General features: G+C 41.6%; 1 protein-coding gene across 4 annotated transcripts in view; it reads right to left on the bottom strand.

The window, feature by feature from the left end:
* Window positions 1–27,452, bottom strand: part of GLS (glutaminase) — a 105,117-nt gene that overhangs the window by 14,168 nt on the left and 63,497 nt on the right. For 3 of the 4 annotated variants that reach the window (XM_065562012.1, XM_008172903.4, XM_024109558.3), the window contains one exon: window positions 26,995–27,087. In XM_065562012.1, the coding sequence (XP_065418084.1) occupies window positions 26,995–27,087 (93 nt within the window). Of the gene's footprint in view, window positions 1–20,886; window positions 25,809–26,994; window positions 27,088–27,452 lie in introns of those variants that run through there. The other variant, XM_024109557.3, reaches the window with a different exon arrangement.

The following is a 27,452-nucleotide window of genomic DNA, read 5'->3' as shown; positions in this document are numbered from 1 at the left end:
GGGGTGGGGAACAACGACTTGTAGCCAGCTATGTTGCTATAGATACATGGGCATATGCCAACTAAGGTATAGGTACAGATTAAGGCAATAATACAAAAGCCTACAGGTCTCAAACCCATAAGACAAAAGTTTAGCCAAACTAACAGAGGCCTAAGGCCTAAACCCTTGACACAAGTAACTAATCCCATAAATGACCCACTATCAGAGGTCATACGACAGAGTTTTGTTATAAGCAACTGTTGCTAAACGGCTGGCAGGTAACCACAAAATGCCAGAGAATACCAACTTTAGATATTTAAGTTAAGAATATCAGCAGATGTCCCACCACAAGAATGTCATGGTAACTAAATGATGTATATGCTAATAAACTTGAAGCAAAAGCCCTAGTAACCTATGGGAGAAGGGCACCCCAATATTAGTAAGGTTAGGAAATACAGATAAGGTAAAGTGGTTGAAATACCTACTGAATATGCATTAAGCATAGTACATTTAGTGTGATCTATGATAAAAGATGGCATCCCAGCCCAGGTACTCCTGAGAGATTTCCTGGAACCAGTCAGGCCAAGGGCCACTCTTGGGTCATCTTACCTACTACAGTGCTCCCCCAGCAAAGGATAGTGTGAGCATGGAAAAGGAAGTTACTCGCCTTGTGAAGTAACCGAGGTTCTTCGAGCTGTGTCTCCCTCCCCACCATGGGTGCTCCATTCTAGGTGTGTCCGTGTCCCTGCCCCTAGGACCAGAGATTTTTGGTAGCAGTGCCCATTTGGGCTGCACATGCATTATCCCCGTCTCACGCTGTACTTGGCTATTGTACAGTACTGTGCGGCCAAACTGCCCTCAATTCCTTCTCTACCAGAGTCTATATATAAGAACTCAGAAGTAGAGGGAAGGAGGACAGGTAGTGGAGCACCCATAGGGGGACACATCTCAAAAGAATACTGCACAAGCTGAATAACCTCCTCTTCTTCTTCGAGTAGCATCCATATGCGTGCGCCACTCTAAGTGACTGTAAAGCAGTGCCCCTGTTGGATTTCTCAATGATGATGAAACAGTCAATTCAAATAGTGCATCAGATGCAGAGTCATGAGTGATAGCATAATGATCTGTAAATGGGTGAACAGACACCCAGATCGCTGCTGTGATCAGAACATCGTTCAAGAAAGCTATGGAGGTGAAATGCAATCTTGTAGAGTGCGTTTGAGTACTTGACAGGGGTTGCAAGCCGTGCTTACGATAGTAATAGTTGATGTCATCAGATATCCATTTCAAGAAATTTTGCTTAGATATCGAGGCTCCTTTAAATCTATCTGCTATGGAAAGGAACGGTCTTGGAAATTTTCTGAAAGGCTTGGTTCTTTCTAAATAGAAGGCTTATGCTCTCCGGACATCCAGTATATGAAATATTGCCTCCTTCATCCCTGTGAGGATTGGGGAAGAACGATAGGAGGTAGATAGGTTGAGTCAAATCGAAGGATGAAGGCACTTGAGGTAGGAACTTTGAGTGCGGCTGAAAAGTGACCTTATCCTTGAAGAAAATGGTAAAGAGAGGGTATGCCGTGAGAGCCCCTCTCTCCCCCACTCTAGGGGTGGACATGATGGCCACTAGAAATGCAGTTTACATAGAGCGGTGTAGGAGTGAGCAAATGGCCATAGGTTCAAAGGGGGGGACCTATGAGGCAGCATAAAACTAAATTAAGGTCCGGTGGGATCTCGAATTTGAAGATAAAGGTTCTGAATACCTTTAAGAAATATCTTTTTGTTGTGGGATAAACAAATACTGAGTGTCCTTCTATTTGGTGTTGGAAGGTTGTAATGGCTGAGAGATGTATTCTCAGTGAATTTAACAATAGTCCTGATTTTTTTTTAGTTCCAGGATATAGTCTTCTAGCACCAGCGACAAAAGAGAGAATATAGTGGTAACTTGTCTAGTGTAACACCATATTTGGAATTTCTTCCATTTCTGAATGTGTGTGTGATGAGTGGTTGTTTTCCTGATACTTAACAGAACTTTATTGTGTCCTCTATCTAGGAGCCACACTTTCAGGCAGAGAATTCCCAGATTCAGATGGTGGATCTGGCCCACATCCTGAGAAAGGAGATGTGAAATGGAGTGAAGAGCGATTGGAGGGTCATCTGTAAAAGGTAAGGGAACTCTGTCTGTCTCAGCCATGCCGGAGCTATCAAAATAACTCTGACCTTTTCTTCCTTTATTTTGTGTATTACTTTAGGTATTAATTGTATTGGAGGAAATACATGTAAGAGATGTCTGTTCCACTTGAGAAGTACGGCATCCACAGGAGATCAACGACCCAACCTGCTCTTGAGCAGAATTGTGGGCATTTGCTGTTCTCGGCTGTGGCAAAGAGGTATATTCGCAGGAGTCCCCTAGGTGTGACTATTCTGTATAGGATGGTGGTATCTATTTCACACTTGTGTTCTTGGGAGAACTTCCTGGTGAGTGTGTCTGCTGTGATGTTCTGAAGTCCTGGCAGGTAAGCAACTGAGATGTGGATCCTGTGCTGGACACACCAATTCCATAATTTCACTGCTTCAGCACAATGGAAGGTGGTCTTTCTCCCCCTTCACGGTTTATGTAAAACATGCAAGTGATGTTGTCTGTCATTATCTTTGGGTGTTTGTTCTTGATTATTGGTAAAAAGCGTGAGCAGGCATTTCTTACTGCTCTGAGCTCTAGCAGGTTGATGTGCAATGTTGACTCTGAGTACACAGTGCAGGGCAAGTGGTCCCCTTTGCAGTGGGCTCCCCATCTTAATAAGGATGCATTTGTAATCAGTATTAGTGAAAGAGGTGGTTGGATGAAGGGAACTCTGGCACACATTGTGGGGATCCGTCCACCAGTTGAGTGAGTTTTTGTCTGTAGAGGGCATTGAGATAAGCTTGTTTAAATTGGGTCTGTTGGGCAGTTTTTGAGCCACTCCTGGAGACAATGCATGTGGAGTCTGGCATGTGTTATGACAAAGGTGCTCCAGTAGTTGTAGGCAGGTTTTGGCTGATATCTGTGGACTGGTCTGAACTGTTGAGACCAAGCTAACTAAGGTGCTGAATTTGTGCACTGGAAGGAAGGCTTTGGCCTTCACTACCTCAAGATAGGCTCCTATGAACTACAGCTGTTGCACTGGTGTCAATGCTGATTTCTGAGTATTTATTTATAGACCTATTTGTAAGAAAAAGTCCATGGCCTATTGTGTGGCTATTAATGCCTTGTCTAGAGAAGGAGCTTTGAGCAAACAATCATCCAAATACGGAAATTTCCAAAAACAAAGAATTATGATGTGTGCCGCTACCACAACGAGGACCTTGGAGAACACCCTGGGTGCAGATGACAGGCCGAATAGGAGCACTTTATATTGGAATTGATCCTGTGTCGGAGCTGGATTTTATAATGTACTATGAGAATTAATGTATGATTTGATTTCATCCTGTCAGCCACCCTTTTTGAATAGCAGAAAGGAATGACAGACAAGAACAATCCTTATGACTAATTATGGTCATCCTTTTGTTTTAGAATAAGTTATAAAGCTACTATGGTTTCCTATATGTATTACAAATTAGGAAGTAAGAGACAGGATTCTCTATTGTGTCTATGTTAAGTAGCTTAGAGGAACATTGAAGGCCTGGGTCTCAATGTAAATTGGCTTGGTTATTGATTGTAAAACTTAGCAAGGTTTAAGTTGCAATGCCCTTTTGCTCAATATAAAATACTACTGTTTGTATTCTCAATCTGTTTGTGTGAATGAGGAATGTATGCATTAGAAAAAAATAAGGTGTGGAGGCCATTGTTATAGCCAGAGTCAAGGAAGGAGTGAAGAAACTTAAAGGACATCAAAGAATCATCAACACGCATCCATAAGGAAGGGCAGATTGACGACCCTGAGGTAAAGGCTGGCACCCCTAAAGACAATTGATTAAATCGGAAGAAAGGACAGGATGACCCTCTCGGAGGTGTATTGGAATGTTTACACCAATTAAGAAGTAACTGGTCACAAAGTGACACAGAAGAATCCATAGGCTTCAACAGAGAAGAAATCCTATAAGAACAGGGTGCTTTGCCATAGGACTTTGGGTTCGTCTTGCTACACTCCAGGAGCATCGGATCGCGACCGATAGAACCCCGCTCCCCTCTGCGACCAATCTGGCTGGCCACTAGATTGATCCAGACTCTGGACTGGTAACTATAAACATCACTGCAGGAGAGAGAGAGAGAGAGAGAGAGAGAGAGAGAGAGAGAGAGAGAGAGAGAGAGTGTGTGTGTGTGTGTGTGTGTGTGTGTGTGTGTGTGTGTGTGTGTGTGTGTGTGTGTGTGTGTGTGTAAAAAGCATATGCTAACTGTGGTATTCTCAATAAACACTGTGTATTTACCTTCCTCTATAAAGATCCCGTGTGCTTTGTATGAGCATAACACCTGCCCCAGGGTGAACCTGCGGAATCTCCTGTGTGATCGATGAACGTTAATATGAAAATAGGCGTCTTGGAGATAGAGGGCTGAGAACCAATCCCCCTGGTCCAGTGATGGGATTATTGCTGCCAAAGTAACCATCTTGAACTGTTGTACTTTCACGAACTTGTTGAGTGCCCTTGGGTCTAGAATGGGTCTCCATCCACCATTCTTTTTCTGTATCAGAAAATACTTGGAATAGAAACCCTTCCCTTTGTGTTGGATCGAAACTAGTTCTACTGCACCTAGTTGTAAGAGCTGGTTCATTTCCTTGTGTAAAAGGTGCTCACGAGAGAGGTCCCTGAAGAGGGAGGGTGGTAAAGTGGATTGAGTATAAATTGGTGATAATTTCTAAGACCCACTTGTCTATGGTGATATTCTTCCACATTTGAGAGAAGAGGGTAAGGCTGTTGCCAAACTGATGGAAACATTTAGGTTGTTGCAGCAAATGACTTTAGGAGTGGTAACTTGGCCAAAATCTCAAAAATTGTTGCTTTGATGTAGATGGCTGGGATGTTGATATTTGTGATGGGGAGGTCTATGTTTTGGAGCCCTCTGTCTTTCTCATAGTGTCTTTGAGAAGGGAGAAATGGAGTCTGTCTCAGTCTCTGTGCAGTGTGGTGGTATTTACCAGATCTTCTCTTTTATATAGGGGTGTAAATACCTAGAGACCATAGAGTTGCCCTCAAATCTTTAACGGAGTGGAGGGATTCGTCTTTCCTGTTTGCAACTAACTTTGACCCTTCAAAGAAGAGATCCTCCACTGTGGCTTGAACCTCCCTCGAGAACCCTAAAAGATGAAGCCACAAGCATGACCACTGCTGTCGATAAAGAGCCACTAGCTGTGTTAGCCGTATCCAAGGAAGCTTGTAATGCAGTCCTTACCGAGATCTGACCTCAGCCATGATTGCTTGAAATTGTTCTCTTATCAGCTGGAATATAATGAATAAACTCACTCAATTTTGAACAATAAGTATGACTGCCATAAGGGCTTCATAGCTGTCAATTCTAAACTACAGTGTTGCTGATGAGTATGCTTTGTGTTCAAATAAATCTAAAAGCTTCTAGGCTTTATCATATGGAGTCATTTTAGTGTGGTGCTGTCTGCCACGTTCATTCACAGCGTCGAAAACCAATTAATTCAGTGTAGGATGAAAAAATAAAAAAATCCATGCCTTTAGAGGGTACATAATACTTTTTGTCTGCCCTCTTGCAAGTGTGGGGGATTATGGTCGGTGTCTGCCAGATAGCTTTAGCTGGGTCCATCAGTGCCTCATTAATGAGAAGTGCAATTTTCGCTGATGCTGATGTCTGGAGGATAGCAAGCAATTTATGCTGAAATTCATGCTGAAATTCTTTAACCTCTTCAAGGGGGATTTGTAGAGAATCCACTTTTCTCTTTGAAGAGCTCCTGAAAATGCTTGAAATCATCTGCTGCTACTGGGGGGAGAGCGCGGGAGAAGGACAGCTTCGTCAGGAGAAGATGAAGAAATATTGGTTGCAGGAGTAGCTTCTTTTTTTAGTCTCTTCTCCTGTTCCTCAAAGGTTCCCTCTTGAGGATCGGGAGGGTGGCTATCAAGGCTGATGGGGAATGCCTCATTCTCTCTTTGTGGGTGCTGGAGGGTCTGGAAAACTGCTGCCGTATGCAGTCCATGGGTCCCAATAAGGCCGTTGTGATGGAAAGTGCATAGGTGAGACATCCATGGGTATCCATATCAACCCTGTGGGTCACGTCTGGTGTGGTGGTAGCTTATCTGAATATAGGGGTCAGTTCTGATAGCTCCCTGTTGTGATGTGGAGCCCTGTGCTGACACCAAATAAATGTCTTCCTGGGCGGTGGAGTAGAGTGCACGTCCAGGGATGAGATGCGTACCGCAGACACATCAGTACCCAGAAGCGGAGACTTGGGCATCTCCGATACTAGTAAGTCCTTTGGACACCTAAATACCTGTAATACCGTAATGGCTATCGGTACCGTGGCAGTAAATGGTGTCGGTGCTGCTACAGTTAAAGTGGTTGTTCGGTGCCGTGGCCACTCTGTGCTCCGTTGAGTGTCCAGCAGGCGGCACTGTAATTGTTTGCAGAGCCGATCTACTTGGTACCGCATGTCTGAGCAGTTCTGTTGGTGCTATCTTAGGAGGAGGCTGGGCCTCTCTCTTCCGCTCCTTTCTCCCAACAGTGACTGCCCTCAGAGTCATTCCGCTTAACGGCAGCAACAGTACCAGAGGATCCAACTGCCTTAAAGGTAATCAGCCGTGCGCTGGTCGGTACTGAAATCACTGACCATGCTGGGGATCTCTTCTGTTTGGCCGCACAGCACTATATAATGGCAGAGTACGGCACGAGTCAGGGAGGGCACATATGCAGCCCAAACAGGCACTGCTACCAAAAATCTCCGATCCTAGGTGCAGGGACAGAGACATCTAGAGTGGAGCACCTATTGGGTCACCACTCAACGTAGTAGTTCTGGATGCTTGTACTACCTCATCTACTTTGTAGTGTTTGTAATACTGCTGATTGTACTAATAAAAACTATTGCAAATTCAAAGGTCTTCCCTAAGAGAAAGTGTCTTTCCTGCATGCACTGGGATCCTCACTCTCAAACTAACTGTAATACTGTGGCTGATCTTGCGGCAAATGAACCCTGCCAACCCACAGAGTGTCACATTGGAAACAAATAATACCTAACCAACAGATCAGGCAACATGCTGATGGCATCACATTAGGGTAGCAGATCTGTTCTCTCCAAAGTTTCTCTGCATTACCATTTGAAAAAAAATCTCAGTGGTTACAATTTTTTCAGGATGTTCAAAAAGTTACAGAAAAAGCAAATGTTCTTTGAATGTGCCTGTCACTCAGCATCTTGACAGTGTCTGAACTTCAATGTAATGTAAATGTAATTCATTTACTAGCCAGCCTTCAAGTATAACAGAGTAAAGAACTGCAATAATTTCAATTTTCTTGCTCATGGCTATAGGCCCTGAACCTTTGTGGATGGAACATACCCCCTCCCATGCTGATTACACAGATGACATATTAAGGATCTGATGGAACATGTTCTAAAAGAATGCTTGCTACCTAAGCCTCAGAAATGGGAAGGCTTTCTCTGGACCAGTGGGGGGAAATAGCTCTGGGGTTCCTTCGGTCCCCCATCCTTGTGGGAGTTCAGTTTCCTTGTGAGCTTGAGCGGGGGAAGAGTAGCAAGGGAAAAGGTGATTGAAGGGTGCCGCCAAAGCACACTAGCTCCCATGCACCCAAGGGGAAGATTTAAGTCAGGAGGCTCTTCTGTACCCAGGAACCACAGCTCTCACCTTGTGGGATTAGAACAGGATGGGGCTTTGGGCCTGCCAGTATCATGCTTGTCACTTTTCAGGGCTGGGAAGGAAATTTTCCTCACACTGCTAAATTGGCCTGGACAAAGAGGGATTTTTCAACCTTCTTCTCAGCAGCCCAGAGAGTCGGTGGCTGTAAAATTCATGTTGTTGCAACTTGGCAAGTATCCAGTGAAGCTACTTTTTCAAAAGGGGGCCCAAGTTCCTTGATAAACTGAACTGCGCGCAGGATAAGGAGACAGCATCCCCTACAGAAGGTGAGGAAAGTAGTTGGAGCTCCTAATGTCAGGTAGCACAGCAAGTGGCCAACCCCATTCCCCCATACTTTCATCCCTGATACAAGGGGAGTGGAACGGGGTCCCAGCAATGGTGCTGGGGCTGGGTTAAAAGTCAGGCTGGAGGGCTGACAGCAACCCTCCCCCAGATAGCAGACACTACAGAAGGAAGGATGACCTGCACTGAATGAGTTATTGAGGGACAGCTTCCCAGAGATATTAATAAAGTAGCAGCCTAGTTAAATGGTCACATCTGTCTTCTTGCAGCATTTGGAACAACAGTGGTGGGCTTTTGGAGGCTGACATTGCCACTGCAACTCCACACATTCATGTTAAAGGTCTGCTAAAAGTTATTTCAAGGCTGCAGGTCGGGGTAGAGACGCCACATTCTGCTTCTGTTTATTGTCTGACTATGGCAAAGCACTAAGTGATCTCTCTTCTGTGCTCTTACTCTTGGCTCATTACCCGGCCTGTTGAAAGTCATTTTTGCTTGGCAGATGTGCCATAATCAAATTGACATACTAAACAACCTGCAAGTGCACAGGCTGCCAAATGACCGTGTGTGCGCATCAATACTTTGTATTAAGGGCAAGTTTCCAAGACAGGAATGTTGTAACAGCTGTTGAACTTCCTGAGCTTTTACACCTATTGTTAACAGGATATGCCACCATTAATCCAGCTCTGAGCTGGATTAACTCAAACTCAAAAAATAGATTCTGAGCTGTTGAAGCTGAGTGTGTAATCCAGGTTCACTAATGTTCACACTGAGGGGAGAGGTTTACTACGACACGGTCTCCCTACCTTCTTGGCTCTCAGTGGGATCTGTTTAATAGATGGTCTGTGGAAGTGGTCAAATTGCTGCTGAAGAAAGTTCAAATCAGCCCCGGAGAGGGGACTGTCTCAATACAAAGTATCAAAAATTCCAAATGAAGCAAGATCTAAATCACATTGCTTTTACTTTTATTTTAAAAATAAAAATTAATCCCTATGAAAAGACATTTAATTAACATACAGAAAAACAAAATCACCCAAGTTAACAATCACCTGTTACCCTGTTTTGAAAAAAATAAAATAAAATGTACCATGTTTAAAAGTGATACTTTAGCAGTGCGCACATTCTAAATCCCAGAATATGCTGATGTCAGACCTAGAACAGGTGCAGTGATCTATACTGAAACAGAAAAAAATAAGTTGAAGTTCTAAACCCAAAACTGAATATGGATTTAGGAGCCTAATGTTAGCTTCCTATTTCTGAAAGTTTTGGCCTAACCTTCTGATTATTATAAATCTGAATATAATCTATCAGTGAAATGTTTCCAGAGCCTAAAGTTTTAGAGTCATAGTACAGAAAATGTCTTTGAATTACAAGTAATCAGATTCTAGTTTTTTTACTTTCTTGTCTTAGATCTAGAAATTTGGATTGATAAAATATTCAGAAAAGGACAAAAAAAAATCAGATATGCCACCAGAAAGGGGAATAAAGTCTACAGAACATTCAGCCTCCAACATAGGATAGTACCAAGTTATTTTCAAAATGGAGATAGTTTTACATCATGTATATTGCATTGGAATGTGCCTCTATAGTCCACTACATATATTAGCATTGGGAACCGTCGTCTGGGTAGGATTACAATTTTCAGTGTAAATTTTAAACTAATTTTGGGGAGAATCTTCTCCAGACACAGCCTACTTGCAGACAAGCTTTAATAAGACGTACTATGCTTTCACCAAAAGTCTATAAAAAAATCTTATATGTACCCTGAGTTCACATTCTTTTGGCAGTGTCTGGCCACACCTTGTCTCCGTCCCGGAGGGTAGAGTTTATCCGAGCAGTGTTTTCATTTTATTTTAATTTTTAAAATATAAATAAAGGTGTGGGAGCCAGAAAACAAGAACATGAGGAGTGGCCATTCCCCCGCAACCCAAAACCTGGAGAAGCTATGAAGCAGGTTGGAGCTGGAACAAAATGTACCCCTCGTAATAGCTGCCTCTGGTCCTAGAGCAGTGGTCCCCAAACTGTGAGGCACGGCCCCCTACGAGGGTGCAGAGCAGGACCAGCTCTAGGCACCAGCAAACCAAGCACATGCTTGGGGCGGCACAATTTCAGGGGTGGCATTCTTTTTTTTTTTGGTTGGGGTGGAAAAAAACCGAGAGCCGGCCCTGGTGCAGACGAACATTTGGGGGGCATAGAGGGGCCCGGGCCATCCCCCACAGAGGGCAGGGAGGAGGCACCACCCAGCCCCGCCTCCAGCCGCAGCCTCCCTCCCAACCCTGGCGGCAGCCCAGGCCATAGCTCCGTTCCTGGCTATGGCCCTGGCCACAGCTCTGGCCCACCCAGCGGCTCCCAGCACTGACTCCCAGAGGGGTGCAGGCTGGGTAAAAAGGGGGGGGCACAACCAAAAAAGTTTGGGGACCACTGTCCTTGAGGGACAATGAAGTAAACATTCTTTTAAATCTATTCAAGACAAGGTAAGTACCTAAACAGGTTTTAAAAAGCTGCTTTAACAAGTACATCCCTGCCATCCATAAAAACTCTCAACCATCTTAGAGAAAAGTTCTACAAAAAGATTTCCCTAATGTGTCAGAAGATGCAGATTTTACAATGCTTAAAGTCAGGAGTTTCAAAATTGGAGAAGGCCAGATTTCCTGATTAGGTTTTAAAATGCTTAAATAGTGCCAGGAAGGCAGACGGCAGGAGCACGCACTTCAATGAGCCAAAAATAAATAATTTTGAGCCAGCAAAAAAAAAACAAAAAACCCTATACAAATTAGCTATGGCTCAAGGGCAGGATTAGGAGTCAAGAGAATTCAGTTTTAGCTCATTCAGCCACTGAATCACTGCTTGGGTAAGTGACTGACTCCTCTTTCCAGTCTAAAAATGGGGACAGACTCTCATTAATGCCCGATTCAGGTCTCTACACCAGTTCTAAAAGAACTCAATTTCAGCATAGGGGCTATATGTTCAAACATTAATAAACTGGTTCTCTTTTAAAAAATATTTTTTTAAAGAGTGTTTAAATTCACATAGACTACAGGAGAATAATTTTTGCAGCCAAATAAGGTCAAGTCTCTTAGGCTGCTTCTCTGAACATGAATTTTGGTGATCCCAGTTGTCTAGTCATCTTATGGACCACAGCCCCTACTAGCAACCTGGAACAGAGTGTGTATGCAGAAATGTTCAAATACTAACATCGAGACTTGATATCACCGATTAACCTGTGTCTACTTGAGGAGTTTGGCTTGTCCCATAAGGCCCTTGTTTATTGGCATCGCAATCCAAGCAAAGATGTATGTAAGCTGCCCAGGAGTCACCAGAAATTTTGAGCGTGTCTAACATAAGGCATAATAAATCTTGCAATGTTTTATAATCAGGCTTGTGCTCGATGACAAGGGTACCACCACTGTCTCAACAGGTGAAGAAGAGGGAATGGGTGCTGGTATGATCTGTTCACCAGCCTGCAGATCCTCTTCTGCGCAGTCTGTTCCTGCAGCTGTTCAGGGGGAATTGGTCTTTGAGCAATTCCTGCTGTCTTGTGGAAGGAGGAGTCCTAACCCTAGGAGGGGCTGCAGAAACTGGCATTCTGGCTGGCTGCAAGCCTCATGGTGGCCAATAGCGACAAGGCTGATAGTAGGGGTATGAGGCAGGGGGCCCTGGGGAGTGCTCTCTTTTGGAACTCTTAATTCTAGAGTAACAACAGTGTGCCCTAGGGTACATCTTCACTACCTGCCGTATCGGCGGGTAGCAATCGATTTATCCGGGATCAATATATCACGTCTCGTTAAGACATGATATATCGATCCCCGAACGCGCTCACCGTCGACTCTGGAACTCCACCAGAGCGAGCGGTGGTAGCACAGTCGACGGGGGAACTGCAGCCGTCGATCCCGCGCCGTCTGGACCCCAGGTAATTCGATCCAAGATACTTCGACTTCAGCTACATAGCGTAGCTGAAGTTGCGGATCTTGGATCGATCCCGCCCCCCCTCCACCCTAGATTCCCTCTCCAGTCACAAAGAATCAAAATGATCAGGACTTCGAGAGTGTTTCGGGGATGCCTCTTTGCTACGCTCCAAGAGGGAAGAGGAGAAAGACTTCCTCTTCCAGAGGTGGAGCAGTCTTAATTGGAGTCAGAGGTAAAACTGGGGGTACTGACCAGAACTGAAGAGGTTATCTTCACCGTAGTTGAAAGGAGTGGTGATTCACGTTGCGCTGAGACAGTCAGATGGCGCAGTACTATAAAAGCTGTCAGCACTGAAAAAGGCTGTATGGCAGACAGGCAGGCGGAAGCTATCAAAAGTGTTGGGTATCAGTGTTGTTGGTACCAAGAACCTCAGTGCTGAAAGACTGGTACCAGGCAATACTTGAAGCTCAGAATCAGTCCATATAGGGGCACAGTGATCAGTGCTTAGGGTGACCAGATGTTCCGATTTTATAGGGACAGTCACGATTTTGGGGTCTTTTTCTTATATAGGCTTCTATTACCCCACCCTCCCCACCCCCTGTCCTGATTTTTCACACTTGCTGTCTGGTCACCCTACCAGTGCTTGACAGGATGCCAGTTGGAGCCATCTTGGACCCTGAATTACCCTTAAAAGAGGCAGACCAAGGGGATCTCTGCCTTTTTTTGTGTTTGTTGGTTAGGAACCAGCGAGGGAGACAGATCTGCACCCCTTGCTGGAGAAGTGGTCCTTCCTCCCCTGGACCACAGATGTTTTACTGGTCTTAAAGGATGGCCTCTTCTAGACTTAAGTCCCTGAGCTGTGAGCAGATCCCAAGTTCACAGGGACACTTTTTGAAAAGGTTTGCTCAAGCTTTTCAGCCTCTGACACTTGAGATTCTGCAGAGGGGCCCATAGATATCCCCAACAAAGAGAACACAAAAGGCAAGACAATCTTCCCTAAAACTCTCCTAGGGAACAACTTGTAAGTGGCACATTTGTCAGCAATATGCTCCTCTCCAAGGCACAATAGGTACACCTCTTATGACCATCACATCTCTGCATCACCAGATGAGCAGTTCTTAAATCCAGGAGACTTCAGCTCTGCTGTAAGGGCTGGACCCAGTGCCACAGAAGTCTTACCAGAGAAATCATGGGGGGGGGGGGGGGAGGGTTGGGTTTTTTTTTTTTTCAAAAAGGGGGGGATAAAAAAACCCTATTTTTTCTCACTACAAAAGGATTAATACCACAGTGAGAGAGAGACTCGGATACTGCTAAGTTTCTGACTCAGCCAGAGGCAGTAAGAAGGAACTGAAGTACAGTTGAGGTTGCCCCACCCTTTATGCCCTTATGTGGGTCATACAAGGGAACCTGGGGTGCAGGTGTGGCCCAGCAGACACTGCCAAAAAAATGTGAACTCAGGCACATGAGCACAAAGAGTGGAACACAGATAGACAAACACTCAAACAAGAGCTTAAGTTTTTGTTTAAGTCTAGAAACGTAAATAGTACACATGAAACTAGTAAAAAATTTGATTTTGCACTTCTCTACCAAACTTAGAAATATTAAACCTATTGATTTTAAATTAAATAATGTATCTCACTCAGAGAATAGTAAATGTCATCCTTAAACACTTACGGGTTCAGTTAGGCAAGTTCTAATCTTTTGAAAAATAAGTTCTTAAAAACAGAAATACTGACAAGCAGAAAGAGACATTGTCAACTGCCATACAGAATTTATGCTCATATGCTGACCATGCACATTAATGAATTGATACAGAAAAGCAGGCCAATATGTTCTACATATTTTAACCGAAACCAAATCTACGAGTGGTTAAAAGACCTAAAAGAAATACTTTTAACGCTGTCTGAGTAACTGTAGAACAAAAGTTGTCTACTACTTCAAGGAAAATGTTTTGACTAGCTAATCTCATCAACAGGAAGCAAGCACGATTACCTCTTCTAATTGCTCAGACCCATGTTCTTAGCTCACATTGTTTTGTTAATAATTACTCAAATCACGAGGGCTTCCAAGTGGTCCTTGACCTAATCTTTCCCTTATCAAGTAACGTATTTCCAGATCAGAGGCACATACATTTCCAGCTGATATTTTCATTCACCACCCAACTATTTTAATAGAAAATCTCATTTTAAAAAAAGATCATGCCATTTTATTCGCAATAACATCTCTCCAAAATTTTTCAGAAATCCAATTGAGGGTCAAATGGAAATACAACAAATTATTTTCAGGAAAGAAATCATGCTTCAGTGCAATGGTGGTTAAAGGCGGCCCTCAACTCAGAAGTGCAACTTTTAGAGGCAACAGATCTCAGCCTGCAATGCTCCATCTTGAACCAACAGGCCAGACTGCCGGAGTTCCATATGTTTGGCCATATGCCATGTCTCCAGACTGCTATATTTAATGCAAATGACGTGTGACCCTTTGGTGCCTTGCAAGGCAAAGTATGAGAACATCCTGCTTAACAGGTTGACTTACCTGAACTAAGAAAATATATTGTATAAAGATGGAAAGCCAGGTGAATGCTTGCATACAAAGTGCACACGGTTTACCTGGGGTACCACTAATAATTTTAACTGTTAAAGACTTATACATAACTATAAATCTACATCCAGGAAGAGAAAAATAAAGCCGTCTCTTGTCAATTACTGGTGTATGAGAAATATAAGATTTCAATGTGCAGAAAAAGTGCTAGATGACTTACAAGGTCACTTCCGCCACTTTATGAAAATTCTAACAAATACAACAAAAAGTGAATCAATTCCAAGTGACTCTACTGAACTCTGGGAGCCAAATAGCCTAAGAAAAACGCAGGAAATTCAGATCTCAGTAGTATGCAGGGTGTCAAACTGGTAAGCTTTAACACAGTTCAATTCACCTAAGGGAGACTGAATGGTGGTATCTTAACATTTACGTGTAGGAATCGCTTACCTTCCTAGATTGAGGAAAACCAGGTAAATAAAGTTAATATATAGCCTGGTCTTCACAGAGGAAGTATTGGAAAACACCTCACAATTTACAGGTGGCACTGTTTATAGCTTGAGAAACTTGCTGTAGATGATCAGAGAAGGGGATTAGAAGAAGGTTGAAGAGAATACCACAGAACGAAGTTTAAAGGTAATGAAGATACGGGGAAACACTATATTCTTGAATACTTGGTATCACGTAGCTCAAGAACAGAAAAGAGGAGAAAAACCTTAAAAAAGCAGACACTATTACCGTAGAACCAACAAGTTTTTCTCCACCTGCATGAAAAACAATTATTTCAAAGCTCATAATAATAAAAAGACTAGCTGTTAATTATACAGAAGGGCCCAAATGCTCACATTCATGTCAATGACTTGACTCTCTTTTCCATTTTATAAAGGTAACTGCAAAGCAAGCAACAGAAAGGAACTGTCAGCAGGATACCACCAAACTGAACTTCTAATTTAGTGTTGCCAACAGCACTCTCACTTAATTCTCAAAGTTTGGCTCGAACCAGAAACGCTAACTAGTGATACATCTAGTACTGCTGGCCAATAGCTTTTATACTATCCTACAAAATAACTTCATAATCATCTACAGTTGTGACTGATGGGAGTGACAGTTTGTTGCTAATTCTAGGTAAATTTCTCTATGTTAAGTAGATTTTGAAAATTTTGAAGTGAAAAAAAGAATTATGCAATTCCTCCCCCCTCATCCCTTTTCCTGACCAGCTCAGGTGTTAAAAGTTCTTAACTCTGGATTTCCCCACACACACAATTATCTCTGCCTCCCATGAATCTGTGTGGTCCATTTAATACCACACATCTATTTTAGGGCCTTCCTACACACAAGTTGCACTGGTTTAACAATTGGTTAAAAAAAACCAACTTAGTTAATCAATGCAAAATTCTGCACTGACACAATTATGTTTTTTAAACCTGGTTCATATCAGTTTAGTTTGAACCTGTAATTTAAAGTGTATCCATTAATTCCGTAAGACCTTATTCACACACAAGGATGCACAGGTTTAACTAAAAATTTAAATAGATAGCGTTAAAATGGTGCAACTTTGTGTGCAGATCAGGCCAGGCAAAAATAGACTTCTTGGTTGAAAAGATTCAAATGAGCTGTAAAACTTTTTTGCATCAAGGAGTGTGAAATTTTTAGCAATAGTGGAATAAGTTTCCATTTAACTAAAAATGGAAAGTTACAATAGGATATTGTGATTTTGTATGAGATATCTAGACTTAGAAAAATATAAATCAATCTGTATTTAGGTTCTAACAAATCAAGAAGATTTAGATTACAATAGCCCCCACAATATGCTTAGTGCTTTCTGGACACATAGAACATACTCCTGGCCCTGAAAAGCTCATGATCTGTAGATTATAAATCCCCTATTCATGTAACATTGCACATAGCAGTTAATGTATTTTAACTAACTGCTATTGATCAGGGACGGTATCTTCAGCATGAGACTAGATATATTTGAGGAAGGGAATGCCGATTCTAAAATTGAGACTTCTGATTTTAAAATGATACTGTCTATAGATTCCACTCCTCGAATGCATTCGAAACACCCTTTTTCTTATTTTAGTACAGTAATAGCGTTTCTTCTCTTCCTGTATTCCTTTCCCGATACTGATCACAGCCTCTTCTCTGGTACGTATCAAGATGGCAGAGTCCAAGTCACTGGGTTTTCTAATCCATCCATCCTGTGATACAGTCATGCCAATCAGTGACAGCCATGCCGGATGCCTATTATGTGCCAGGGTCAGAGCCACATGCCGGCATGCTGCTCCATCTGTAAATCTTTCTCTAGGAGCACAAAAGAGCAGGGAGGCAAAGCTGAAGCTCTTTCTCCTTGAGAGATCAATGCAGGCAGCCTCGGTTCCGGGCAGACCCTCCGAGAAACCTTCAGTAGTAGGCCCCTCCAGTGCTTAGATTACCCTCAACACCAGTCTGAGCTCCTTTCAAGTCTTAAAATGGAGTCCCATGCAAAACCTTCAGTAACAAAGTCAAAGTTCGGACCAATAGTCACATCCAAATACAAGGAGCACACTGCCACTTTGGCATTGCCTAACATCAGTACCAAGCACCCTGGCTTCAGCCAGGATGCTCCTGTGTACCACTGTACCATGACCCTCAGCACTGGTCACATCTTTGGCAGTGACCCCCATATGGCATTGACAGATTCTATTGCCAGACTGGTACCCAATCACAGCTATGATTGGCTCTGGGTAGTCATCACGAGGCTCCCTTTGGTGCTGAATTTAAGGCAGAGCACACCAGAGAGAGGGGCTCTTGAGCTGCAGGAAAATTACTCTCCTCCCCGTCCCTCTCAAGTCCATAGTAGAAGCTCCTCCCCTAGGCACCTTCTTTTGTTTTACTGTAAGTGCTCACAAGGGGTGGGCATTTTACAAGAGAAATGATTTAATCTCCCATTATTCCCTGGTGCAAGCCTATAGGTTAGATGCAAGCTTCAGCTGGGCGGTCCCACAAGCACTCTTCAAGTAGGCCTTAGTTCACTTGCTTCCTAGCTTTCAGATGACTGCTTGCTAATTACAAACAGTGGAATCTGTATGGTCAATCACTCAAAGAAATTATGATTCCTTTACAGTAACTATAGTTCAAAACATATTGTGCACACAAATTCTACATCCAGCCTCCTCTTCCCACTCACTGGAAGCCCAATCTCAGGATTCTTATTGGCAAAGGAACGGAGCATGGGCTGCCTCCTTCTTACCCCTCTACTATAGGAGCCAAGAAGGTGTGGAGGGGCACGGGCATGGCCCCAGGGACACCGCTATTAAAAAATATATATCTCAATCTGATCTCATGCACATATGATGCATGTGCACCAAAAGTGAAATATGTATAGACAACACATTTCAAAGAGCTACAGTTACTGTAAGGTGACTTTAATTTACCAGATTTCTACCTGATTTCCAGCCTCATCAACACTTCTGAAGGCAATAAAAGATGAAATAACTTACAAGACCCTTGGGGCAAAGATGTCTTTTTTGTTTTGCAAAGCAGCTAGCAAGCTTTAGGCACAGCATAATTACTACTGCTAAGCCCACAGAGTTAAACAGCCTCTTGCCATTCCAAAAACTAGCATAAAAGTGCAATGTCCTATGTGATATCTGGATCCCTAAACAAAGCAACAGGACAAAATATGCACTGAAAATACAATTGACTATGCATGTTAAATCCTTCCAATAATAAACTCAAGTACAATTACAAAAAACAGCTCTCTCTGATGAACATTCACATTTTTAAATCTGGATTCAACTTTTGTCATTCTTTCGTTGAAAACTTTGCACTGTTTTGCCCAATGGAAACCAAATTAAAAAAACAAAAACAAAAAAACGGTAACATTCCAGATTAGAAATACACCTCTACCCCGATATAACGCAACCCGACATAACATGGATTCGGATATAATGAGGTAAAGCAGTGCTCCGGAGGGGAAGGGAGGGGGCCCGCGCACTCCAGTGGATCAAAGCAAGTTCAATATAATGCGGTTTCACCTATAACACGGTAAGATTTTTTGGCTCCCGAGGACAGCGTTATATCAAGGTAGAGGTGTAGGCAGAACACTATAATTTTAAATGATAAAGCTCATACCTGAAGTACTGTGCATTACTAATCAATGACATGTATCAAGACCGGAAGTAATGTGAGCAATAATATTTTACAGTGCAGATGAGTAAATACTTGGGTGATTTAATGGTTTTCACTCTACTGGCTTTTTGACGAGTCCCCTTTTTCCAGCTTCCACTTTACAATACCCAGCCCCTTCGCCCATCAAAAATTATCTTTAGTAGATAAAAAGACACACATTAATAAAACCAATCCAAAACACAAGGGACACATACAACCTCTAAAGTAAGTTACTGTATTTGTAAGACTCCTTCACTCTGCCCCACAGCTATTCCCCTTCTTTAACTTTCCTCATCTTGCTGACTGAAGAAGACTAAACTCTTCTGATCAGAGATTTATTGTGTCTATATTTTTAAAAAGCCAGGCACAGTTCTAGTCACTGTGTTATAAAAATATTTTTCAAAGCATGTTATAAATAACTACACTATATAAATTCATTTGGAGTAAAACTAAACCCTGTTTCAGAACCATCCACATTAAGGATCTCTATTTAATATCCTGCACTCTATCTAAGTGCACTTCCATTGACATCAACAGTAATTTTGTTACAAAGCATGCAGAATATACCAAAGCCATAGCGCTCATTCAAAAGTCAGCTATTGCCCCAAAAAGCTGCAACGATCACTATCAACCTGTTTAAACCCCAAATCAACCTACCTTTAAGGTGTTAAAATGCAGTGTGGATAGGGTTGCCAGGCATCCAGTTTTCGACCGGAAGGCCCGGTCGAAAAGGGACCCTGGCAGCTCCGGATAGTACTGCTGACCAGGTCATTAAAAGTCCGGTTGGCGGCATAGCGGGGCTCTCTGCCTGCCCTGGCTCTGCGCAGCTCCTGGAAATGGTTGGCATGTCCCGGTGGCCCCTAGGAGCAGGGGTGATCAGGGAAGTGCTGTGTGCTGCCCCCACCTCCAATACCGGCTCCACAGCTCCCATTGGCCAGAAACCACAGCCAATGGGAGCTGTGGGGGGCGGTGCCTCCGGACATAGGCAGCACACACCACGCAGAGCCACCTGGCTATGCCTCCTCCTAGGGGCCAGACATGCTGGACGTCTCAGAGCAGTACAGAGCCAGGGCAGGGAGGGAGCCTGCCGTCGTCCTGCTGCGCTGCTGACTGGGAGCCACCTGAGGTAAGCACTGCCCAGCCGGAGCCCACACCCCGAACCCTCTACTGTGCCCCAACCCTCTGCCCCAGGTCGGAACCCCCTCCTGCACCCCAACCTCCTGCCCCAACCCCGAGCCCCCTTCCGGAACTCACACCCAAACCCTGAGTAGTCAAACTCCCTCCTGGAGCCTGCACTCTGAACCTCCACCCGCATCCCAAGCTCCTGCCCCAGCCTGAGCCTCCTCCCTCCCTCCAAACCCCTTGGCCCCAGCCCAGAGCCCCCTCCTAAACCCCAAACCCCTCATCCCCAGCCCCACCCCTGAGCCCACACCCCAACCACCTGCCCCAGCCCGGAGCCCCCTCCTACACCCTGAACCCCTCATTTCTTGCCCTACCCCAGAGCCCGCACCCCCAGCTGGAGCCCTCATCCCCTCCCGCAATCAACCCCCTGCCCCAGTCCAGTGAAAGTGAGTGAGGGTGGAGGAGAGTGAGCGACTAAGGGAGAGGGGTTGGAGAGAGTGGGGCCTCAGAAGGGGTGGGGCCTTGGGGAAGGGGAAGGGGCAAGAGTATTGGGTTTTGTACAATTAGAAAGTTGGAAACCCTAAGTGTGGAATGTTTTCTAGATTATAAATAAGATTTAACAGAAGTTATACTTTGCTAATTTAAAAAAAAATGATTGATAGCCACAATTATTAGTTTGGCTATCAAAACCAACATGCTTACTTCCCCAATTATTTTACCAGACCAAATATTGAACTTAAAATTCTGTTCTGAGCCATGTACTTCTAGAATGATATCAATGATGCTGCTGTATAAACAAAAGTAAAAACACAATATTAGCTTTTTCCTTTTTAGAAAAGTGTGGGAAGTTGAAAAGAACCATGACAAATATTTTTATTATTTTCAAGCTTCTAAGATGCTATTTCTAACAAAAAGAAAAAATAAGAATGATTTCACAAAATGTAGTCGAGAGATTCTTAAGTGTTTTCAATTACGATTTTAACTAACTTGTATCATCCACCATATCTATTTTAAACCAGGATGAAGTTTCTGGAATATGTTCACTCTTATTTTGGTCTCAGAAAATGTGCTTGAATGGAAGTTATCCTTCACTGAGAAAAAAATACAATAAAATTGGCTTAAAGTAAATTTATTACACAACATACATAAACAACATACAATGCAAAAGAAAAATGGAAAAGACAAGTAACTTAAAGAACTGAGCCAAAAGGTATAACACAAATGCTAAAATAAAGTTTACAAAAGTATTTACATTTCCAATGAAATGTTAATGATGCTGACAAAAGAAAAACAAAACAGCTCAGATGCTTGAATATCAAGAACTGGTATTGCCATAACGCAGATGAATACTAAATCCTTTACGTACTCAGAAATATCTTCAATAAAAACATTTAATAATTAGCCCGTACCACAACATTCTTTAGGACCCTATTCACAAAACATACATGTAAGGAATTGCAATAGTGAATCAGGCTATGATCCAACTAGTTTTGTAACCTATCACCAATAGCCACCAGTAACAGAAGCTTTTGAGGAGGAGCAAGAAATTGTGGAGAGGGCAGGTTATGGGATAAACTGGCCCAAAGGAAAGTTTCCAACTTATCCACAATAGTTAGAGGTTGGCTTATATCCCTTCCAAAACTTTAACAAAAACCAAAAAACAACAACTCTGGACATTCTTGTTATCCATATAAATGTCTAATCACTTTTGAATCCTGTCACATTTACCACCTATGACTTGCCTCCTCTTCTCAAAACTCCATGTATAATTTACATACCTAAATGCTTAAAGCTTTGTGGGTTACTATTTTAAGATCTGAATCCAGCAGAAACAATTTCTCCAACTTCAGCTAGTTTTAAAATTAGTTCCAAATAACATGAAATCAGCAAAGAATGCATTGAGAGCTATATTAAGTAAACCCTGTCCCATACAGGTACACCTTCATTTTAAACAATAATTCAGCAACATGAGTTCTTTTCACTGGGGGGCACAGAAGCAGAGGCTCCAACCTGCAATCCCTCTGAATGTTCAATACAAATTAATCAAATACAGCAATTGAGCACATCCGAGGTGTGCACATGCAGAGTTTTGCTTGCAGTATCTCAGTGACTACTGTTTTACCTTAACTTTCTTATTCATGTAAAACTGTTGATTTCAAGGACATTTAAAGATCTCCACTATCCTTCCCTTGCTCTTACTTCACTGTAACCCTGGAACAATGTAAGCAAAACAACTGGGATAAAATTATATGCTGAGTTTTCATTCAGTAATTTATGCCATTGTTCTGAAGTGCAATTAACAGTACCTGCTGCATTATTTTACTAGGATCTCAAATTCCTTTGTATGTTAATTTTCTGAAAAGGTCTGCCTAAGCAACTCTATAATTGTATGCTTCAAATGCAAATAGCCCCAATCACAACTATAAAAAATATCATGTATTGCTACAAGATCACTTGGATTAACTTGCAACAGTACTTGTTTATATAACATCTTAAATAGCACTTCTACATTTTTGTGAGACATGTACTTGTTAGCTATAATCAATCCTTAAATGGTATGGTCAAGATAAGATTCCTCATCACCATTCACTGCACATCTTGCTTTATACATTTTCTTGTTTTATAAATTCCCAAGTTGTTTTACAGTCTATCCCTTCCTTTTAATGATTCAGGGTACGTCTACACTACACACCACTTCCAGCAGCGTATAGAGCATATATAGCTACAGGCCACAGTAAAAAGTAGGCTATGCCCACACTGCGGTGTGTAGCTACACATCTCAGTGACAGGCTCTGGCAGAAGTGGGACAGCAAAAGCTTCAGAAATTCCCTGTTGCCAGAGCCTTTCACTACCGAGAGGAAAATGCTCTGGCAAAGGGAAAGCTGGGAAAGTCTCAGCTCTTCCCCACTGCTAAAGTATTTCCTTGTGGCAGAAGAAAGCTCCGGCAGCCGGGCGCTGGCAGAGCCTTTCCATATGCTGTGGAAAGGCTCTACACCGGGGAACTGCCCAAGCCTCCTCCCTGCCACAGTCTGCCCCAATGAGAGAGTCTTTTCTTGCAGAGGGGAAAGGCTTTGACATCAAGGAGGCAGCAGGACCCTACACTGCTAAAAATATTAGTGTAGACAGGGAGGCACAGCTTGGGCAAGTAGAGTATGCACTCACATACATACCCATACCCTTCACCCAGTCTTTCCTCTACTAGTCTAATCTATGACTCACCAGCTACACTACTATCTTGTACCCATGCTAGGGGGCCTACATGGGCACGTGCTCTACATGTCGCTGAGTGTTGTTTAATACAGACATAGCCTTAGTGTATATATTTATATACTTTTCTGTCGAAAAGAAAATTACATATGTAGTTTGAGACCTTTATGTAAATACTATACCAGTAGCTCTTAAAAAGAGATTGATCTTTTAAGATATTGGACATATCATCTGAATTAACAATAAATTAGGCCTTTGTATGGTGGTTAAGTGGAAGGGGGCATGGAACAAAGCATAATAAGCTAGAGACAAAGGCAACAGGGTCAACTATATAGGGAGTGAAGAATTTTACAAAAAAAAAATTAGCATCAATAAGAAACATATAAAATGGCTATGCATTTGGCCTCTAAATTTCAGAAAATACTGGCTTGCCTGTATAATATTACCTACGTAGTCTGAACTACTTCTAAGTAACGCTGTCAATTAATTGCAGTTAACTCAAGCGATTAACTCAAAACAAATTAACTCAATTAAAAAATAATTGCTATACCCATTTAAATTTATTATGAATATTTGTGGATGTTTTTCTACATTTTCAAATATATTGATTTCAATTATGCTAAACACTCTTATACCCCCCTTCATGCTTTGGCCACCATTCCAGAAGACATGCTTCCATGCTGATGAAGCATGAAGAGGCATACGAATGTTTAACATATCTGGCACATAAGTATCTTGCAGTGCTTGCTACAACAATGCCATGCGAAAACCTGTTCTCACTTTCAAGTGACGATGTAAATATGAAGCAGGCAACATTATCTCTTGTAAATATAAACAAACTTATCTGTCTTAACGATTGGCTGAACGAGAAGTAGGACTGAGTGGACTTGTAGGCTCTAAAGTTTTACATTGCTTTGTTTTTGAGTGTAGTTATGTAACAAACAATTCTACTTTTGTAAGTTGCACTTTCATGATAAAGAAATTGCACTGCAGTACTTGTATGAGGGGGAATTGAAAAATACTATTTTTTATCTTTTTTACTGTGCAAAAATTTGTAATAAAATATAAAGCGAGCACTGTACACTCTATTCTGTGTTGTAATTGAAATAAATATATTTGAAAAAGTAGAAAATATCCAAAAATAGTCAAATAAATGGGATTCTATTATTAATGCGATTAAAACTAATTAATCGTGATTTTTTTTTAAATAATCTCATGATTAATTTTAATTGTTGGACAAAACCTACTTCTAAGATTTATGCTGACTGTTTCATACTAGATCAAACTGTTCCACAGTATGAACAGTGCATTATTCGATACTAACGTGCTCATAATTTGCTGTAAAAGGCAGAAATTTTGTTACTAGAGCAGGACTAAACAGAGGTGCAAAGTAGATAAACAAAAACAAAAGAGAGGGGGGAAACTATTTCTATTAACTTATAAAACTACATTATGTGTATGTGTGTGAGTACATATATAATAGAGATAAATGATATTATAACTGGTAAAATTAATTCAGAGCAAGACAAGGTGGGTGATGTATTATCTTTTATTGGACCAACATCTGTTGGTGGAAAGAACAAGCTTTCAAACTTCACAGAGCTCTCTGCAGGGCTGGCAGAAGAAAAAGAGCTCTATGTAGCTCAAAAGCTGGTTCTTTCCACCAACAGATGTTGGTCCAATAAAAGATATTACTTCACCGCCTTGTCTCTCTCGTATCCTGGGACCACTACGGCTAGTATACAACCAATACTTATATTCAGTAAGACTTACTTTTTAAGCAGTTTTAATAATCATTAACAATTTTTCTTTTTTACTTTGAATATATTTTCTCTTCACCTATCCCTCTAAAACTAAGATTGCTTATATTCTTTAAAATAAAAGTGGAGTGGAGTGTTATTAGTATGGCAGACTTTGAGTCATAGCTGGCAGGACAGCTCCTACAGGACCACTCAGAATACTTGAGAAAGAAATCCTTCTCTGCCTAACTTAGCTAACTATGCAATTAGAGCAGCTTTGCAAGCTACAAAGCTACTTGCTCGTCTATTAACTGAATATTAACATGCTTAATTTAAAATGATTTGATTAAAAAAAATATGATTTGGTAATTTACTTTGCTTACATTTGCTAACATGGTGCATCAAAGGGATCTATTTATGCTAAATAGATTTTGTAAGTGTGTGTGAAACAAAAGATACAGGTGCTAATAATGTCAAGACTTAAACTGTTTCTCTTTCAGACATACCTATTTGGGGATTCATCATCTTACTTTATTTTGGTGTACTGTTTTACTTTATGTTCTAGATATACTATTTGCATTTCTCTGTGTTCCAGATCTAGTAAGAGGACACATTACAAAATCTTCTCACAGCTCCATAAAGTCCACCTTTAATTAATGTATAAATTCTCAAATATATCAAAGGAGTTATTCTTTAAAACATTTAGATTTTTCTGTTTAAAGTAAATTTACTTTAAGGAACCATGAAATCTGGTTGACAGTTTTTTAAAATGTCAATATTCTATTTTTGGTATAGCATATACAGTATTTACACAATATTAAAAGAAAAAAGTTTATATATAAACCAAAAATATCAAGGAAACAAAACAACTGAAGTTGTTTAATCTAGAGATGCCTGAGGGCTTTTAAAATGACGAACTTTATGAAACTATAACCCATTTCTTTAGTTTTGCTCTCCCCGACTTTCCATTCTATACACTATGGTTCTGGAGATGTCCTCGTTTGACTCAGGTGACACTTTTTTCCACACTGTGCCTTTCAAAGCAAGTTCTTGCTGGAGACTTTCATAGTCCAATGGTCCAAAGGAATGCTAGTTGTTCAAGCAACATACATTATTTATTAGTGTACTTGAAGAAAGCAAATCTGCGTGTTATTGATATTTGCAATCAATGCCAAAAGCCTGAACTTCCACCCATCTCCACCTCTTGACATTTTATTACAAATAGTTATGGTCCGTTTTGGAGCTATACATCAAGTTCTAATTCCATATCAGATAGTTATAAAGAGAAATGTACAGGCAAATAAAAACAAACATCTTTCATACTACTGTATCTTCCCTTTGGGAGACCTCCATATCCCTATAAAATCCGTAAGGAAAACCTCTCACTATTTGCCTCCTACCCTCAAGCACCCATAACACTTCTACTATGCTGTAGTACAACAGAAATGGAGTGACTCTTCAGAGCCTGAAAACAGTACTCCTTAATAAGGGGCACTAAAATGAGGTTATCTTCCCAGCCACACAACTGCTGAGTGCACTGCCTCTACAACCCTCTGCGGGCATGTCTACACTTGGAGCTGGAGATGGAAACAGCAGCTCCAGCAGACCTCCCCACACTAGCTCTGATTGAGTTGATGCGCTGAAAATGGAGAACAGCTGTGGCAGCATTAGCGGCAGGAGGGGCTAGCTGCCATGAGTTTGACCCCATTTGAGACACCAGGCACTTGCCCCTCCCACCACCATGGCTACACTTCCATTTTTAGCACTCTAGCTTGATGAGAGCTAGCATGGGTATGTCTCCTCAAGCTGGATTTTACATCTTCCAGCTCAAGTGTAGACATACCCTGAGTCCTCTGATTTCAGTGAGATCAATGTGAAAAATACTGACCTTCGATCTCACGCACAGGAGTGCAGAACAGAAAAAACTAAGCTACCAGTTGGCCAAATTATTATTAAAAAGTAAGCCGAATAGTGAAATTCATCCTGAATATTAAAATACCATACACCCACTCTAGCTGGGGAGAAGAAAATGCTTAAGTCTTTAGCAATTATGAATCTTACAAAAAATCTTGTAACTGTTTAAGCCTCATCACAGATATGGCAGACTTTGTTACAAATAAATTGTGCTCTTGTGAAACTAGACTGATAAGCTTAACTTATCTTTAAGTTTTGATGCAATACATGTCATTGAGCAGTTTTATGTTTACAGATGAACCTTACATTTTCCAGCTAACAACTATACAAAGTAGTCATTAAAAGAACATATTTAGCTTACCCGCTGATCACCACCTTCTCTGCGAGGATCAAGCTTCTTTGCAAAGTGCCTCAAGTTATCATAATTATGGAAATTGCACAAAGAAACCAGTTCCTGCAAACAGTCAAAAAGAAACTACATCATCCTTTGTATACTGCATAGTTTCTTATTTTCTCACTTGAGGTTGATAATGCACACACTTTAAATATTTTTGCTTCACAACAAATATGACTTGGCTAAGTTCCTGACTTACACAAGAAGCCTCTTGTTACTCTCTTCATAAAATGTCCTTCCATACATTGATAATAAAGACATGTTTTCATCAGGTTGTAATAATAGTATTAATTTTTTTAAATAACTGAATTATTGGTGGTATTTTGAAAAAAGCTAACTTATACCAATATGTCACTGTACAGATATTACAGCATTTGTTTTTGTAATGTATACTTCACAAACACTTGCAAGGTGCTATAATATCT

This window comes from Chrysemys picta, chromosome 11 (assembly GCF_011386835.1).
Source record: "Chrysemys picta bellii isolate R12L10 chromosome 11, ASM1138683v2, whole genome shotgun sequence".
Classification (NCBI taxonomy): Eukaryota; Metazoa; Chordata; order Testudines; family Emydidae; genus Chrysemys; species Chrysemys picta.
Note: the sequence above shows the minus strand (reverse complement) of the source record. Positions and strands in the feature narration are given on the sequence as shown.